The sequence below is a fragment of the Lathamus discolor genome, chromosome 15, assembly GCF_037157495.1.
Source record: "Lathamus discolor isolate bLatDis1 chromosome 15, bLatDis1.hap1, whole genome shotgun sequence".
NCBI lineage: Eukaryota > Metazoa > Chordata > Aves > Psittaciformes > Psittacidae > Lathamus > Lathamus discolor.
Window position 1 is genome coordinate 4,333,443 of NC_088898.1, and position 18,988 is coordinate 4,352,430.

The 18,988-nt window shown below is 42.3% G+C and overlaps 2 protein-coding genes across 9 annotated transcripts in view; one reads left to right on the plus strand and one right to left on the minus strand.

Annotated features, from left to right (window-relative positions):
- Positions 1–191: 191 nt before the first annotated feature.
- Positions 192–8,214, minus strand: SPACA9 (sperm acrosome associated 9). Of its 3 annotated transcripts, XM_065696088.1 has the most exons (5): positions 8,026–8,179; positions 7,315–7,470; positions 4,320–4,522; positions 3,618–3,765; positions 192–2,142 (listed from the first exon to the last, which is right to left on the minus strand). In XM_065696088.1, exons 2-5 carry the CDS (start codon positions 7,456–7,458, stop codon positions 2,134–2,136), a joined length of 504 nt encoding a protein of 167 aa, XP_065552160.1. In that variant the 5' UTR covers positions 7,459–7,470; positions 8,026–8,179; the 3' UTR covers positions 192–2,133. The 3 variants fall into 3 exon arrangements, with proteins under 3 accessions (XP_065552160.1, XP_065552159.1, XP_065552158.1); XM_065696087.1 differs by having other exon boundaries at positions 196–3,765; positions 8,168–8,214; XM_065696086.1 differs by having other exon boundaries at positions 196–3,765.
- A 2-nt stretch (positions 8,215–8,216) lies between these two features.
- AK8 (adenylate kinase 8) overlaps positions 8,217–18,988 on the plus strand; it is a 65,286-nt gene continuing 54,514 nt past the window's right edge. For 3 of the 6 annotated variants that reach the window (XM_065696081.1, XM_065696084.1, XM_065696085.1), the window contains exons 1-4: positions 8,218–8,388; positions 10,968–11,052; positions 15,032–15,081; positions 15,803–15,916. In XM_065696081.1, the coding sequence (XP_065552153.1) occupies positions 8,311–8,388; positions 10,968–11,052; positions 15,032–15,081; positions 15,803–15,916 (327 nt within the window). In that variant the 5' untranslated portion in view covers positions 8,218–8,310. Of the gene's footprint in view, positions 8,389–10,967; positions 11,053–15,031; positions 15,082–15,802; positions 15,917–18,988 lie in introns of all 6 variants that reach the window. The other 3 variants (XR_010616210.1, XM_065696083.1, XM_065696080.1) reach the window with 2 other exon arrangements.

The window sequence follows — 18,988 nt, forward strand, 5'->3', positions numbered from 1 at the left end:
TATTCCTTAACAAGCTTAGCCTTGGAAAGCTGTACTTGCCAGTTTAAATAAAAAAAAAGAATTAGATATATATTACCCACAGAAGTACATCCACTGGGGAACAAAAAGAGAAAACTAAAGTACCTTCCTTTCTCATTAGTGTTAAGTAGTGTGTTTGGTGGTTTACAACAAAGGTAATAAACATGGAGTAGACATTAGGGAAAGAAAGAATCTGAAGATTCTTTGCTGATTGATCTTGATTTATTGGAACTGCTTAGCTGCTGGAGCAGTGGTAGATTTTTAAAAGAGGTTACAAAAGAATTTAGAGAATCAGCAGGAGTTAAGTTTCTTCATACATTCATACACACAGGAACTTCACAAGAAAAGTTTAGTTACTGTTCACCCAGGCTTTTCTTTTCAGACAGAACTTTATTTTGGCGGGTGGCTGCAAGAATCCTGTGTCCCTCAGCTCTACTTTGGCTAAACCTGATTTTCTTGACGTCCCTTTCAGTGCAAGCACACCCTCCCAGCTGCAGCCACTAGAGGCCCTGCCAAGCTTGTCACTTCGCGCTGCCAGCTCTGATACTGTTTCGGAAATGCTGAGTTCCCCCTCTCCTTCGAATCACCCCTCTCCTGCCTTCAGAAGCCCACCCCAGTGCTTGGTCCTTACCTCATGGGGCCTGACCCCATCCCCTCTGCAGGTGAGGTGCTGGGACTGGGTGTTTCACTTACAGGATGTTTTGACCCAATTACAGGTTGAGAAAAGCCTTGTTTGACCCATGGCTGAATTGAGGGGAGCACAGAGGATATTTATAGTCTGCAGAGGCCAGGATTCTGTTGAGATCAACCTCTACCAGCCCATAGCTCTTACACAGTATTTGAATGAAAAAGCAGCATTTATTTCCTGGACTAAGTGACAGATCTCTGGGTAAGTCACTCTGGGACCCTGCAGGGTTTCTCAGTGTGTAAATTGCAATTTTATGCTCACAGAGGCTAAAGTTAAACTTTATTGCACTTCTGTGTTTGGCATTTACATCCTGTTTATGCAGATTCTTCAAACAGCTTGATTTGTAGTAGAGAAAAACAATTCTTGCTGTATCTTTTTGTCTTTTGAAGTGTCCATCCACCCTGGAAGAGGAGAACTTGTATGGAAATTAAGTAATTTGTCTAGATGTTTTTGTGAGTCTTAACTTTGCAGTCTTCCAGCAGATCCTGGTCATGTCATTACCAAGCCTCAGACTGCAGGTTTTATGCACTCATTTTTCTGCTTGTGTCATACAATTTGGCTGCATAAGACTGAAAGGATAGCGCTAGGCTAGAAATTATTGGTAAGGTTTAGGAATTTGTTTAGAGATTTTCTGGTGTGTATGGTGACCTTGGTCAAGCACAAGTGGACAACTGCATTGGCATTGTGAACAGTGGGGCCAGAGTGGGGCTCATCAGAGCCTGACTGTTCAAATTTAAACTATGTGACAGGGTGAGGAAGGTTGGAAACAAGATCTGGAAGCAGCATCTCTTGTGTCCCCAACACTTGTCTTCTTTTAGTCCATGTAGCGTGTGCTTGTACTGAAAAACTTTCCAAGACAGCAACTGTCATCGGACACTTGTCTTTGCCATGTGAAACACAATAGGGCAGCTGTGAGCAACACTGATTTTTCTGCCTGAAGCTGCCTCTGCAAAAGGGATCTCAAGTAGAGGCTGAGAGTGTAACAGGCTTATCCTGCTGGCTGCATCCCCAGCAGTGCCTGGGAGCCTTTCTGGGACCCTGGCAAGCTTTATTACTCACTTGAGTTCACCAAGATTCAATGCAGTTGGATCATGTCGTCTCCTAAAAATAGGCTTCTACTCCAGTGTGGACAGATATATTGTGTTGCAGAATAAGTGGATAGGGGAAGGGGGGAAAAGTGCAAAAGAAGGTGGGGTTATGTGAGGAATCAAAATATTCCTGAAAATACTTGCCATTTCATCTGAGCTATCATTCCTTCCTATGCTCCCTCCTCTGCATTAATTCTTCTCCCTGTTTTGGCTTCTGGTTGCCAAAATCTGGTCACATTAAACTAAAAGTTTTCTCACAACTTTAGCAAACTGAGCCAGGAATGCAAGGGGAAATTGTTTATTCAGGAGTGTCTTCTAGCACGAAGCAAAGAACAGGAGCTAACTTCCCTGTGGGAGGGGAAAAGAGCAGTCACATACAGGGAATGCACCATATTAATGAGATCTTAAGTTTGTAGTTAACTGTGCTTGAGTAAAAGCATCACCAGGAATGTGTATCAGCTCCAGAGAATGGGGAGAGCCTGTGGCTCTGCTGACCCTCCCTGAGCAGGCTGGAATGAAAGTTGTTTCCAGCACTGGTATGAAGTCACTGTGCTGGAATTGTAAAGTGTTGGTATAAAAGCAGCATGAGACTATTTCAAATGCCTTGCAATTTTAATGAATATTAAGCCTCACAACATCTTTGAAAGCTAGGCAAGCTGGATTCTCATCTCGAAAAAGGGAAAGCACAGGCATTTTAACTTACAATTTGAAAAGGAACCATCTGAAAATGGCCACAGCTTTCTCACTCTCTCTGCTCCCACCAGATTCTCACGAATCACATTGGGAATGACTTTGTTAGTTTTGCAGAGCTCTGGGGATGACATGTGTTAGGGTTTTATCCAAGTTTGGATATTATCAGTACACCAAACTAAGTGCAAATGACATTTGTTCTCTTTTCCATCTCTAGCTCTGACAGCAAGGAGTTAAAAAGGTGTAAGGGAAGATACTTGAAGGGGTGTGTGCTGGCCATGGTGTGAGAGCCTGCAGGAAGGATGCAGCAGAGCACAGTCAGTGCAGCTAAAACACACTGACCTTTTTGGTAGCCAGTGGCACGTAAGGGAAACATCATTAGTGTCCTGTAAATAAACATTGATTCTGTGCTCTAAATAACCAAAAAAATGTCAGTGGGGGTGAGGGAACTTCAGGGACATGCCTGAATCCCAGACAAGTGTCTGAATCCAGCTTTGCTGCTCTGCATCACGTTCTTCAGACATGCAGGTTCTTCACACCTCTGTCTTTGGTGACTGAGTGGGTGTTCCTCAGAAGCCTGAGAAAGTGTAAAATCCCATTTTCAAGAAACATGCCCAAGATTCGTGGCTGAAAGGTTAGAACCTGATTACTCCTGACTGTTCCCTGCTCTCACAGCAGTGCTGGTCAAAGGTATAAGCTCTAATGCTACACCTACTGCTGGTAAGGATACAGCTAGAAATACCAGCAAGGGTGAGAGTGTGTACCTGCCCAAGGCTGGGTTAGAGGGCTAACTATTCAGAAAGTGGACTTGGAAGGCAGGATCTCTAGTAATCATTTCACTGTCTTCAACCACCTCATGAAAAGTGGTAAGTATGAGATGGGTGAACTTTAATTCTTTAAAAGGCATGTCTACCTGGAGGCTTCCAGGGACTTTTACGTTTCCCACTGTGACTTTTTGTGTCATTGAGGTGCTTCTTCCAGACATGCTTATTCCCCTGCATTTGTACATTGTCTTTCTTATTAGCTGAGGTCTGAACTTCAAGGTGCACAGAAGGTGCTGTCTGGGAAATGATTGCCCTGTCTGGTGCACCTTGGGGTGCTGACTTCTCAGAGATGGCATTTCCACCACTCACATTTTGCAGCACCTCCCGTGACAGCTTCTCAGTGTGGGTTATCCACTCTTTTATGCAGTCTAGAACAATGGGGATGAGGCTCACCACCCCTCCAAAATGATTCTTTGCTTCATGACAGCTCAGGTGATTCACAACATCATGGGGGTATCTGTGGGACAGAAGGAAGTAAGTGGCAGGCTAGTCTCAGCAGTGTAACCACAGTGAGCCCACAGTGCGTCCCTGAGACACCCTGGGAAGAGCAGAAATGCAGCCATTCATCTCCCCAGAACAAAAAGGCACAGATAGGACTGCATCCTGAGAAATGAGGCCTGTCAAACACACCATCTCGGCTGTTGGACTGGAGCTGGAAGACTTGAAGAGTGTGTACGAACACTTGCCCCATGGAAATTATTCCTGCAGAGCAGGACTAGGAGGAGGGAGGAGGTAAACTGCCTGAGTGTTGCATGGGATTTCAGGGTGCTAACCTGCCTTCCAAGTACCAGTAAAAAGAATGAATAAAGAAACCAACTCCCTTTTTGTGATCAAAGGCTGCTTTTCCCACCAGCTGGAATGGTAAACTGGGTATTATCTTGTACCCTCATTAAAGCAAGAAGGGTGTTGTAGCAGAACTGATAGAAAAGTCAGGTGGGAATATGAATTCCTGTGACAGTTCCCCAGCATTGACAGTCGCCTCAAAGAAACAAAGCTGGTGGAGATACCTACTTGGCTCGGATGCTGCTCAGGTCATTGCTGTGGCTGAGGAGCACCTTGCACCTCCCCAGAATGTCATTGGTTGTGCTGTTACGAGGCTGCACGCTTTCCAGCTTCTGGCAGAGCTTGCTTAGGTCATTGCAGATGTTTAGGAACATGTTGAGGATATGCCTGTCAGTGGAATTATTACAGTGATGGTCCATGTAGGACTGTACCTGTATGAGGGAAAGACAGAGTTGTGCATGTTAAATTACATGTGACTTAATGCTGTAAAGGTGCTGAAGTTAGTGAGGGGAAGCTGCTTTCTTTTGTGACTGCAGGCGTGAGCCACTAGGGAAAGCACAGCACTGTGGCAGGCAGTGAGATTTCTAGAGCATGTCCAAGATGTTTGCTTGTCCTTCATCATGACTAAAGAATGGGGTAACAGATCTGCTCCTCGGCACACCAGTGAGCCTTCCTCCGTCTTTGAAGCAGTATAGGAGAACTGTGGCCAAACCACAGCTCTACTGCAAGCCCTGCATAAACAGGCTGAGCATGAGCAGAGTTCTCTCTCTGCTTCAAGCAGGGCATCCTCAGGCACTGCAACAACTGCCTGAGCAGAGCTAGGTGTGAGGTGAGGGCTGTGACCAAGCTGGGAATGGTTTGGAGTCATGTGCATTCTTCACTTTGTTCTTTGTCACCACTAGATGTGACTGCAAACTAAACTCACTTAACCTAAATTGTCCTTACTAAACTGTCACAGCAATGATATTCCCTATTTGCCTTGAGCATTTTTGTTAATCGGAGAGAATGGCATAGCATGATGAAACATTATGCCAAGAGATTTAAGTATTTCCTCCAAAGAAATTACAGATACTTTAGACATGAGTGGTCAGAATATAAAAGACTGAGTGGCTGGTTGGCAGTCATAGCTGGGCTCTGACACCTTCAGAGCTTTCTGTAGCATTTCAAGACAAGATCCAAGTAGCTGCTCCAACACTGGCACAGTTCCTGCATACAGAAAAGCCATTATGTGCTCAGGAAAATTCTCAGTGGGTTTGTAAGAAAAATAAAAAATGGGCCCTAAGTGTCCATTTCCACTCCAGATTCCTCCTTGCTCACTGAGCATCCTGTCCTTGTGAGTGGCAGGATTTTTTATTGCTTGCTGTGAGCAGATTTTATTGCTGCTGTATTCTCTCCTAAAGAGAATAGCATTTTAGCCTGGATGTTCACCGATGGGATAACTGGACTTCCTTTTGTCCACATCAATAACAGAGGTAATGCACCTGAGTAACCAGGATGGGGACCAGGACTACAGGAACTACCAAGCTTTGCATTAGCCATCTGCTGCTGAGATGCAGCAAGGGAAGATCATGGATGGCCTCTACACTGGGCTGATGTCATGACCACAGCCAGGCTCTGCTGGGGTCACTGGGTGGTCTGAAGCAATGACTGAGGAGCTTGTCTCACAGAACAGCTTGGGATTTGACTTTATATACTACTCTATGTAGAAGTCTTTAAGGAGTTCTTGCCATTGCCTAGCAGTGGTGTGTTCTTTGACCTTTCCACTTCACTGTGCTCTGTCAGAAAAACATCATCACTCAACACCAAAAATGCTCCCACATACAGCTTTCAGGGATTAGAAATGCAGCTGTATTCAAGTACACTATCATAATTTTTTTTTAATGTAGTGTCTGTGCTTACATGCAAAGAAAGCTGGCAGTCAAGTCAGCTGTATGCTGAGACCACACATGTTTCTGCATTTGTTGCTTATCTTCTTGTGCCATCCCAGGCAAAATTAAAGATGAGCTTGGGCTGATGCAGAAGAATGGTAGGGAAATAAACTTAATGTCTGGTTTTGCCACACTGAGCTTTGGTGGTGGTTCAGTTCCTGCCCAGTGCATCACCAATCTGTGCTCAGCCCTTGCTCCCTGTTCTTCCTGGTAATTTGCTCTTTTCCCTTTCTCATCCTCACCCTGGGTTGTACCCTCAGAGCTGTCTGGGCAGTAGAGTTTGCCACCACTAAGTTCACATGTTACTGTAGCACAGTGCCATGGATCAGTGTAATTGCTGAAGTCGTTGCCTGTAAGATTTCTTCCCTACAACAAACAGCCCTTCCACTTCTGCTAAGAAGCAGAGTCCAAGCTGGCTTAAAACCACTGAAACGTTGGCACTTTTAAATACAGCATAATGTTACACAAAATCTCAATCCCTACTTTTGGAAAGAATGGAGTGGAATGATTGTCATTATCCTCTTCAGTATTACGAGCAAAACCCTTATAATAGAGAGAGTCAGCCCTTAGAAAGGACAGCCAGCTGACTCCCGTGTCCCAATCCTAATAACAGCTTGGCTTTCACTCTGGCTTTGGCATCCATCTGGGTTTTGTGCCTGGGTTCTGCTGTGTCAAATCCCACAATTCTAATTTGATTTAGACTTTTCTTCCCCCTCTGTCTGCAGGTGGTCTAAGTTCTTTCCACTACTTAAAACATCCCATGTTATAAAAATTCCAAGACAATTCACTTACCAGCCCAGAAAACCTGTAGCCCGCTTGGGACTTCCAGCCCTCAATCCATCATCCTACCTCTGTAACACAGCCATTATTTTTAATAAGGGCTATAGAAAGCTACAGCAGCACCAATACCAGGGGGAAGAGGCAGGCGTGCTGGTTACTGCGAGTTAAGGATTACACATTCCATGTGTGGCTGGGGAAAGAGCATTGGTTTGTTTTCTTGTACCCTGGATTTCTGGCCATGCCTCAGCAGTGAAATGAGAGCGTTAAACTAAATCATAAAGTGATGCTCACCAGTAAAATTCCTTCTCTGTAAATGGGAAGATCTAACACAGGTATTTCTCTCACCTACTTTTGCTATTGGATTGCAGAGTTGTACAGAAATGTTGCTGAGAGGTTTTGTGCATCTTCCCTTAGTAAAAACATTTATTTATCCCTGAACTAGACCCAAGTGTGTGACAGCACCGTGCTGGTCCCCGTTCTCATCGTCAGAGAACTTTGTGCTGCATCCTTTGTACCTGGCTGATGCTTGCCACAGGTCTGATCATGTCATGAGCGTTCTCTCGGGTGTGTTGCAGTGCTCCGATAAACGTGAACTGCTGCTGAAGGAAGAGCTTGTAGTTCTGCTCTATGCTTCTGAGGGCGTCCTTTACCTCATTCATGTTTTCTCCTTCCTGGATTTGAGGAGAGAAGGAGAGAGAGGAAGCTCCTTTTTAGCCATGATGCAATTCTATACGTGTAGTTTTATCTTTCACCTGAATTGTGTAGGCTAATGGAAAACTTTTTAAAAAAAGAAGCATGAAAGAGGAGATGTGTCACAGCTCTGCATTCCCACAGCCGCACACGGGAAGTCAGTGAGTTCATAATGATGCTGCAAACAGAGGCAGAGAACCCAGAGGGGACCCCGACAGCCAGACACCATAAACCCCAGTGGGTCTATCATAAGCTAACGTGGTGATGTGCCAAAGACACGGCTGCGGAGCGCCGAACGCAGGGTGGCGGCTTCTCTCACTCGGCACAGCTGCAGCCCGAGCGCCTCAAACGCTCTGGCGTTACATGAAGCCGAAGGAGGCTGGAACGCCCCGGCCCGCACCGCCCTGTCCGCCCCGAGGGGGCTGTTTCCTCCCTGCAGCCCCCCACCGCCCTCCGGACCGCGCTGCCCTGGCCTCCCGTGCCCCGGGGCAGCTCAGCGGGCCCTGCGGGTCCCTACGGGCCCTGCGGGTCCCCACCGGCCAGCGGCGACCCCGCCTGCAGCGATAGCGGCGAACCGGGCTCCGCGGGGCTCTCCGGCATCTCCCGCGGCGCTGCCGTCGCCCCGGCAACGCGCCGCTGTCTCCCTGGCAACCGCGCCGACGTCGCGCATCACCTCACCCGGGGCGGGGCGCGTCGGGGATGGATGACGTTCTGCCCTGTCGCTGTTACCCGAAGCAGGGAGCGGCTTTTGTGCGTCGCGGGGTGATGACGCACTCCTTAGCAACGCAGCAGCGCGGCAGGGCGGGTTGCTAGGGGCGGCCATGGCCGAACTGGCTGGGCCGTGGCCGCCGCCGGTGGGCGCCTACGCGGAGGAGCGGGAGCTGTTCCGGCTCCTGCAGGTGAACGGGCCGCGTCTGCGCTGGGGCACCGCGGGGGCTCCACACCGTCCCCTCCGGAGCTTAGGGGCGGCCCGGAGGGCCCGGGGGATGGTGAGGGGCACACGCCAGCGCCGGCCTGACGCGGGGCGGGGGGCCCGGCTTCCTCACCGTCTCTACCGGTGGTGCTGCCTGGTGGGGCCGCTGAGGCAGTCCGTCTGGGGCGCAGCGCCGCGGCCATTGTCCCCAGCCGTCGGTACCGGACTCCGGAGGGAGCTCGCAGTCGGTGGCCCGCTGTGGGGGGCAGGTGCATCGGCCGAGGGCTCAATTAATTAATTAATTAACTAAATTAATTAATTGACTTAATACTCGTAATTGCGGGGGATCGTACACGTCATGTTTTGAGGAAGAAAATGGTTGTCTATGGAGGAAACGAGAGGGGAGGCGGCAACAAAGTGCGGGAAAAGCCGGGGTGAGGGGGTTTGCCCCGCAGAGGTGCTGAGGTAGCCCCAGAGGTGCTGAGGTAACCCCAGAGGTGCTGAGGTAGCCCCAGAGGTGCTGAGGTAACCCCAGAGGTGCTGAGGTAACCCGCGGCCGCCTGCCCTTCACCACCGCCCGGCCCAATGTGTTTCTCGGCGCGTTGCTGCGGCTGTCGCGGCTTTTCTGTGGAGATGTGTGTCAAAAATAAAAAGAAGTGAACTTCTAGCATCGTTGTGGTTTCACTAAATAGCGAGAGAGCTTTCCCTGCCTTACAGAAAGGTATGTCTTGTTTTGTAAGTCCGGGAAAAGCCCTTCTGTCGTGCGTGGGGAGGTTTGTGTGCTGCGGCTCTGAGGCCAGAACTTGGTAAGAGAGGCTCCCCTCACAGCTCTGTTTTAAGGCCTTTTTATTAATATCTCCATGGAAAACACACAAATGCTTATTTTTCTTTTTTCTTTTCTTTTTTAGTCATGTAACCTAAGTCTAATTACTATGACCAGTTTAGCACAACATTTGTGGGGTTTTTAATAGAAATACTCTGTTTTGCATGCCATGAGGTATTGAATGCAGCTGCAGGACCTTGCATTAAATCAAACAATTGCGGGATTTGTTTTCTTTTTGTGCTTCAATTGTATTGTAGCAAAGTAATGGTACAAACAAACACAGCTTGAGATTATTGTCCTAGACTTTAAACGTTAAACATTTACAAAACCCAAATTATCGAACCTAAAACAGGAGTCCCAAAACATGAAACCCCCCTGAGATTCACAGAACTCATGTAAAATTAAACTGGGATTAATACAAGTGAATAAAATGAAGCATGCATGTAAGTGCACGTAGGAATTGGTCACAAATGTGGAAGGATGGTCACACAGTGGAAGGATGAATCATTTTCAGTCTGAATAGGTTTGAATTGTAGTAAGGTCAGATTTTCTTAGTTCTTTTATTTTGATAGCTGCTGATAATGGTGGTGCCAGATTCAGATTTCTTGGTTTAAATGAATGTTGCTGGAAAGTAATGATTTTAAACGAACTTCCAATAAAAATACATATTTTATACTGTGTGCTCTCTGCTGCCCAGACCTTGAAGCATCAGATCTTGCATGTGAAAGAGTTTGTAAATGAAATAGAGTGTTTTAATTATTCTAATTAAGTGGATGAAGTCGAAAAGGAAAATGGGTCACTCCAATAAAAGACAATCATTAAAATAAAACATTTTATGGAATACACAGACTTTATGGTATTTACTTGTGAATATTAAAATGTTATGACTGATTTTTAGTAAAAGATGTTCTATTCCGGTATGGGCATTGCAGTAGGTAATGAAAGTCAGACAGTTAGCTGCTGGTTGATGTTGAGTGTTAATTACAGAATTCTTGGCTGTGCTGAAATGTCTTATAAGGAGATCTACAGAGTTTGTGTTTGTCGATGTTACTTTTTCTCTGCCTGGAAAGCTGCAATCCTCACTGAAATTAGTGGAACATCCCCACTGCTGTCAGTGGGAGCTGAAGCAAAGCCCTGTGTAACTTTAAGCATTTAAGATGAAAATGAGCTCCAAAGTAGACATTCAAGGAAATGCTCTACGACTTCCTCCCCCCCGCCCCCCCCCCCCCCCCTTACTTTTCATGTAGGAGAAAAACTAGTATGATTAAGAAAAAGAGATGTGCTGCTTTTGAGGCTTTGGCTGTTGGTTTTGGGTTTTCTGCAGCTTGTATTTTTTCTGCAGTCCTCTAGGCTAGTGAGAAGCTTGCAGGAATGTGCTTGAGAAGGAGGTTTAACTTGCCCTGCAGATATACTGATTTAAGTTGACTCTGGTTTTGAAACTCCTTGTATGGTTTTTATGTCAATGCTGATTCAACTGTTATCGACACCAGGCTCAAGCAGTGCCTGGTGCCCATATGTATCATAAATAAGCCAAAGCAATGGAGTTATTTTTGTTTCAATTATCTCACTATGCTTCATGGTTTCATAGTTTCAATTTTGTCTGTGAAAGGGGCCTTAAGAAAATAAAGAAGCATTTATAAACTCTTTAAGATCCCTATTGTAATATTGCTGTAAAAATGCAATACATTGTGACTGCCTAGATATGGTAAATTTTCCTCTGACTTTGCCCTATTTATTTGCAGAACATGCTTGAAGAACTAATAATTCATCAGCCAGATGATCCCATTCAGTTTATGATAAACCATTTAAAGCTAAACAATGATGATGGTAAGTGAAAATTGAGACACCATAAATAGTTCAACTCCTTGTTTGTAAACAGCTGTTAGAAAGCTGTGCTTCAGTTGGCAGATGATGGATAAAACTTTTCAGGCTGTGTCTGGGGCGGGGGGGGGGGGGGAGGTGAGCATTTTGGAATAGTTATAGGTAAGATGCTTTTAATATCTCTTTTTAGTGGGTAATCTAATAAAAAATGCACTTTAACAGTTACAACAATGAAACCCTCTAAGGAAATAACAAAGAGTTCTAGTGTATCAATTATTAATGTGTTCTGTGCCCCATCTAATATTTCCTGTTGTCTTTAAGCTCACTAATTACTCCTTTTGTCAGGTGTAAATTTGGGTTCCTATTCTACCTGGGCTGGCAGATTCTTTGTGGTTTTGATTAGTTAGTTACTAGCTGCTGTTAATGAGTTCCACTGCTCAGTGGCATCTCAGCTGAAGGAACAGTGAGCATGCCTACTTCTATGTGTAACAAAACCTGGTAAATTGAATAGGAGATCTGTATTCTGCACAATAAAAGCATGTTCTCTCAATCAAATTATTTGATTTACAAACTGTTCACCCTTAGGCAGATTATATTTGGATATGCACAACTGAACTATAATTTTTGTTCTGCATGAGCTGTCAGGGGTAGCTGGTGTCATGTTGCTTCGATGTTTCTTTAAAACCAGAGTAAACCATTATGAAAGTTCTGCTGCAGCATCAATGAAATCATTCTCACTAGAGGTGCCAGGAGCTCTTAGTGGTGGGGATCAGATGGATGTTGATTGAAATGCTGCTAAATATATACTAAAAATAAAAATCAAATCCTGCAAATTGTGTCCATCCTTTTCTGATGCAGGCAGCATGAGTAATCAATCTGCTTTATAGACCTGTGGAAAAAATGTGGAAGAATTTCATGTGGCTTGATAGAATGCTGGTAAAATTTCTGCACATTGAGCTAACATTTGTCCTCAAGCCCCACAGTATTATTTGAACAGAATTAGGCAGCTTTCCATTTCATTACTTCAGTACTTGAAGGCTAAAGATAGAACTACAGCAGTTGTTTGTCAAAGGAAAAATGCTGTCTGCTTTTGGTCTGGAAAAAAAGGAAAGCTATTAAGAAAGGAAAGGAACTCCAATTAAAATTAAAGCCTAAATGTTGTTTTAAGAATAAATTATATGGAAAATAATGTAACAGGAATCTGTAGCAGAGTTGCTTTTACTTTTTGATCATGGCGGAAGGTGCTGACTATTTAGAAGAAAAAACCTTATTAAAGCCATCAGGAAAGTGATGAATTTTCATGATCTTGCCTTGCTAGACAGTTTTAGCCCTAGAGAAAATTTCAAACAGAGATGTGTGGAAAAGCAGCATTGAGTCTATCCCAGGTGTGAAGTTAGGAAACCTTTTTAATTAATAATAACATCTAAAGTACTCTTAAAAATATAAACAAGTCTAATGATCATTATAGCTTACAACTGTCTTGAAAATCTCCTAGGTCAAATGTGTGGCTAAGTGTTTGTGCTTGAGGCTCTGTACTATTGTTCTTTCATGTGTTCCTTCTAAAAGGCTTAAAGAACCAGATGAAGCCTGAGAGTTCTTTCATATACAAGATGCTCATTTTCTACACTGTGTCTTGGTTTGTACTCATGAAAAAAGCTTTTGGGATCCAAGTGGCATTTCTGTGAGTTCTTCCTTTACAGTCAAACCTCTGAAGAGATGTAAAAAAGTTCTGCAAGAATGTTCATCGTGTGCTATGTGCTTTTCCTGTTTGACAAAGGATTTCTCTTACAAGTTAAGCAAATTTTGCCACATTAATATTAATCATGGAATCTCTCAGACTTAAATGGAACTCAGTGAGTCCAGCTTTTGTGTGTGTGTGTGTTATTCCAGGATTAATTTTATTACTAAAATAATAGGTGAATGTTAAAACTGATTTTACTTGGAAGAGTAAACATGGAATAAAATATGATTTGTTACTGAAGCAAAAGGCATTTTCTAGATTTCTCTGTCTTCATTTAGCTGGTGGTTCTGACCTCCAGCATTAAATACTGACTATTTGCTGATTGGAGGGGATTAAGCATTATATCCAGCAGTGTCCTGGTTGTGCCCTTGTGTCATATGTTTAGGGAGAATGCTTTAGAGGAGTCTTACAAGTGTGCAAATGAGTAAATCAGTGAATTACACTGCCCCATCTGCTGCCAGCCACTAAGCAGAGAGAAAAGCAGATTTAGTACAAAGTGAGCATTTACAGTAGCCCTGGGCAATATTAAAGCATGATGTGGTGTATATAATGGTATGTTTCGTTTTTTATCAAACGTTTGTCCAAGAAAGCTGTGTATTAAAGCTTCAATACCTAAGGGCTTTCTTGTGAATTTTAAATCATGCTCCTAGTTAAACCTCAAAAGGATCTGGGGATGGAAAGGTTTTTTGATTTTCTTTGAAGTGGTTTGAAGAAGTTGATTAGTGTTGGCACCCGAGCACTCTTTTATGACGCTGTTTATAAATAATTCCTAAGTACCAGGCTGGAGTTTCAAGGTGTTAGATTTAGAAAAAAAAAAAAACCCTAGGATTTAATCACATTACATTTGAAAGAAATTAGGTGATAAAAACAGCTGATGTATCCTTTTAAAGTATTTTTCTACATTGTGTACTAGTTCTGTTGCACTTGCAAGAACCAATAAGGGGGGAGTTTTTCTTAAACCTTCCAAGTCAGATAACTTTGTAAAGATGAATCTGTAATTTGGGTTTCATGTCTGTTTAAAAATTGCACCTGCCCAATAACTGTTAAGTGCATGGAAGGCCTCATAAAAATACATTTCACATCCTTCCCTGTCTGCTGGCATCAGGCACTGTTATCTCCTTTGGTTATCAAGAGCTGAAGAGGGTTTTGGGTGAGTAGATCCCGCCCCTGTTTTGACCTGTGTTACTCCCAGAAATACTCATTGGTCCCTTCTGTGTATAGTCTGGTTTGGTTTGGCTTTTATTCCTCCCAAGGTATAGGAGAAAATCTTCAAAGATATTAATATAAAATGACAGCTCAAGGGATTGCAGCTTAAGGTGTGTTTGTGGAAAAAGTCCCAAATACTTTCCTAAGGGCTACTCCATTTGCCCATGTTTGTCTTGCCTGTAATTCATTCCTAATGAAGCTTACAATGGTAATGCCTATTGTATTGTCTGTAAGCATTAGGTGAAGGATTCCTCAGAACTGGGATGCATTTTTCCCACCTTGCCCTCCTCAGGGAAAGGAGAGGGACATGCAGTAGAGAAACTCAAGATATAGAGATGAAGAATATTACTTTTACTGATGACTAGAAAAATTGAAGGACCTGTCAAAAAGGGTAGAGAAAACATACTTAATTTTGCAATATCTAAATCTTCTCTGAACCCTGACACAACCTATTTAGATGAAACTAAAAAGTGAAATTGCATTTTTGGATGAGAGCCAAAAGCTCTGCTGAAATAAGAAGTGTATTTACCACCATACTGTGTAAGGGAAATAAAAAACAATCTTAAGAAGTCCCATTCAATCTCAACCATTTTATGTTTATGATAATAGTCACTTTGAGATAGTCCTGTCCTGCGTGTACAAGTTAAACTACTTTTTCATCACAAAATGTGTTAGGTCTAGATCAATGTGTTCAGAACAAAAGTTAAATTTGGATAAGAACATGTTTGTTTCATACTCTGGTTTATCTATTGACCTATCCATGTGTTTAAATTTATATACGTATATCACGAAGTTGAATGCTCAATCAGAGTATTAATCTCATTGACCATGAAGATTAAAGGAGGACCCAGCAAGCACTGACTTTTCGACTTTTTCCCCTCAAGTGGAGCCCAATTGTGAAGTCTCTGTTCAGGCAGGTTTCCAACTGAAATAATTGTTTTGCTGTGACTACATTTATGTTCTGCAATGCCATAGTGGGAAATTGGTTGGTATTTTTGCTGTTCTGCAGCTTAACATTCATCTGTTCTTGTTTGATAGCTCCAAGAATTTGTGTACTTGGTCCACCTGCTTCTGGGAAAACGACAGTAGTAAGTGTCCTACCTTCAGTCAGATAATGCTGTTCACTTTTTTGCTTTCTCCTGAGCTGAGCACTTGTGAAAATTTTAATGTGATTAAATAATTTTCAGACTAATGTAAGTGATGGAGAGCACAAAGCAACTTGAAGGGTGGAATTCTTAAAGGGTACACCTCTATATTACACTACAGGTTATATGGAAATATTCAAGTGAGCTCTGCGAGAACTCGCTATCACTAGTGGTAGTGATACTGATGCATTGCAACATAACTTCTCCTGCCTTGTTTTTCCAGCTTTTTAGCAGGACTGACTAGCCTGGGAGAGAACCATAGTTACACGTTTTTGGTATTCCCATATTACGGATTGCTCCATTTACATGGCTTATTGTCTGGCATGCCCAGTGGTACCACTTAATTGAAAACATCAAAGTTGTGTTTGAACCACAGAGAAAGCTGACCGCAGAAACTACAGATGATGGTGGGGTGTGCATGCCAGGAAGGATGCTTTCTTCTTTAAAGTCTCTGCTGTAGTACAGTAGATGAAAAAGACTTTACTCAAAGCTGTACACTCTTGAACAACTTTATAAGAAACTGCTTAAATTTACACATATAGTCTGTATTACTTAAATGGAAGGCTGGAAAACACACTCTGTCTTTCTGTAGCCTTCTAAAAAACATGCTTCATTTTCTTTCCAAATATTTCAACCTGTGTTTTTTTGTTTCTTCTTCCCTCAGGCACTGTGGCTTTGTAAACGTTTGGATGCCATACGTATCTCTCAGGAGACTTTGTTATTCAAAGAAGCATTAGCGCTGACAGAGGAAGCAAGGGCATATAAAGAAAGGAAAGAGGTGTGTAAGTGGATAGAGCAGTGGTAGTTCTCACGTCACAGAAGAAGAATTATATGGCATTCCCATGATTTCAACTGCTATGAGTTGAGCAGGTCAGAGTAAATATTATTGTATCTATGGTGGTTTGTACATTGGTTTGTATATATGGATATGTGGATACAGGGCCTTTCAGAGAAGAAGGAACACCTCTGCTAGATAAGAAGGTATGACAAAGATAAAAGGTGTCAAGACATAGGATAGGGACAGGAGAGGAAGACAGTGTAAAGTGATGAAGTTCTTGAAAACATTAACCTTATATTCAGAAGATAGTTCAGTTCTTGGGGTGATGTGCTCTACCCAATTCTGAGTATCTGCTTTGCTCCAGACAGGTTTTTAAATCTATTCCTGCTTCATTGTGAGCTTCCTAACAAATGTTCAAAAAAGCTGGTCCAGAGAACATTTTTTCCCGATGTCCTGACTCCCAGGATCATTTGGTCAGCAATGTAACTGTCTTGTTATTAAAGGATAGTGACCAGTAGATCAGAAAAATATGTTGAAAGAATATCCTGAAGCCAGAGAAGCATCTCTGCTTCTCATTCCTGATCTTTTCAGCTGATTCCTTTCTCCATATGTCAAAGTATTCTGTGAGTAACAGAATGGAAGAAGTCCAGTTTTCTGTGACTCTAGCAAGTCCACTAGCTTGAGTTTATCTTTTTTTCCCTCATCACTTATTTGCATAAAAAACTGAAGTAATTTCATATCCATGACAATTCTATACCCCTGCTAAATTGGATTGGAATAGGCCCACAGATTCATAATTTGCTGAGATGGTAGATGTTGTGACACACAGATTAACTTTTTTTTTCCTTACAAAATAAGACTGAAAATAGGGTAGAGTTTATTATACTGAATTACTGAATGAAGCTTGGAGTTAACTTGAGTAATAAAGATCTGAGAGGAAAGAGCACATTGAACTCACTGAACTTACTGGTAAAAAGATTTGCTTTTGGCTGGGATGATATAAAATAATTCTTATCAAGAATATGTACTTTGAAATCTTCCTTCTAATTATTAAAGATTGTTTTGCTGGGTTCATAAATTTCGACTTGGAGGGGAAGAATTTAAAACAAAAATTCCCTTTGGTTTAATTACTGTAATTATTAACATATTTCAGACTATACAGATGCACTTTCAAGGGTGTCCTTTTGGGCTTATTTGATTAAAAAAGATGGGTAGTGTGGAAGATGAAAGTCAAAAATGTCAAGGCTAATCAGGTAGTAAGGAGTGCCCAAAGAGCAAAAGCTAGTGGTGGTTTAGTACTGTGCAGCTTGCCTTTGGTTTTGAGATGTTAGAGCCTAGAAAAACGTTTTTGCTCAATCATTTCTCTTGGGTTTTTATGAGTTTGATCTTCAAATGTAACTCTAAAACTAGGGGGGAACTTCTTGCTTCCCCTAAATCAATGCAAGATTTACAATGACTTAAAACGTAGCTAAATCATCTCTATGAGATGACAGTATAGCTCTAAAAGAATATAGCTATAACAATATAGCCAAGAGCTGTGTTTTCCCTTACTGATTCCTGTCTGCTGGCTAAATCTACTGGTGCTGTAACTGACCCCTGGTTCTGCGGAAGCAAGTGATAAACTTGACTCCTGTAGCACACACAACATCCATTAGCACTAATAGGGTTTGAATGTCTGTTCAGGAACAGAACAATAGCTGTTTATACTATCTTTGATACAACCAGGGCATTAGAAAGGTATAGTTGTGGCCAAAGCAATTTAATAAATGGAAAGAGACAAAGCAGGAATTGATTGTTGTTTTGAAAGTCTGGTGTGAAGATCATATAACACAAATTAATGTTGTTAGACGAACATTTCATGCAGATAAAGTTACTGTGGCTAAATTAACCCCAGTGCCAAAGGTCGTTCATTTTTAGGTCAGTGGGCCAATGTTACTAGATCTGAGCAAATGCTACAAAAAGGTCCACAAATGTTTGTTCAGATATTTTACTTACCTTTAGCCAAGCTTTCATCTCTTTTGTGTTTGTTCCCAGTGAACATTAAAGCACTTGAGTTTTCCTGGCGCAAGAATTTGTGGAATTCAAGGCATATTTAAAATACGTGATGATTCTTCGAAGCTCCATTTTTCAAGTTGGACATGCAGTCATTCAATGACACACACCTGGCCATTCTCTAATGAGCACAGCTTAGGTACTGAACTTTAAATAGTGACTGTTCAAAGCAAAATTATCATTCGGCATGTAAAAATCAAGTCAGATATTTTTGAATATTCAATAAATTTGCAGAACCACAAGCTAGCAATAAATATTCCGCAAACAGAAAAAGAGGCTACAGTTTTGGAAAAATCATTGCAAATTATTCCCTCATCTCTAGTTTTATAATGTTAACAGTAAGCATCTTCAGGTTTTTCCTATAGTGAAGTCTAATGATGAGCTATTGCATATTTCACTTTTCCTGTTAACTGGATAAAATAAGAAGTTGAGCCAACTGTGGTAACTGTGGGCTGGTGGGATGGGTGTACTCTTAACACTGTACTAAATTGCAGTTAAGGTGTTTGTATACGACTTAATGGCTTAAAACCGCTCTAGAGATGCGTCATATCCCTGTGCTTTTGAAGAAGAAATACAGTAGAAGAAAGAAAAACCTGAGGTGTCCTTATCATGGTCAGCATTCTAATCTATTCCAGGTCACTATGAAAGAACAAGTAGGAATGGTTCCAGTCTTGCGTGTACATAAAAAGGACTGGCCTTTCATGTGTGTTATCTGAACAAGCTCAATGTAACCAAACTGAACCAAATTTCTTCAAAATTTAGTGCTTCTTGTCTGGAAGCTGCAAACCTGGAGAAGTCAGAAGTTCTTATCTGTTGCTGTTTTCAGAACAAATTTATCCAAAACTTCCAATAAAAATATCTGGAGAGTGCTCCCTGCAAAAAAAAAAAAAAAAAAAAAAAGTGTAGCAGTTTTCTGAAAACATCATTAAAATATACCTGTGCATAGATTAGATAGGCATGTAACTTGATGGCTGATATCCCTGGAATAACATGGAATATTTAAAATGAATCATGAATGAG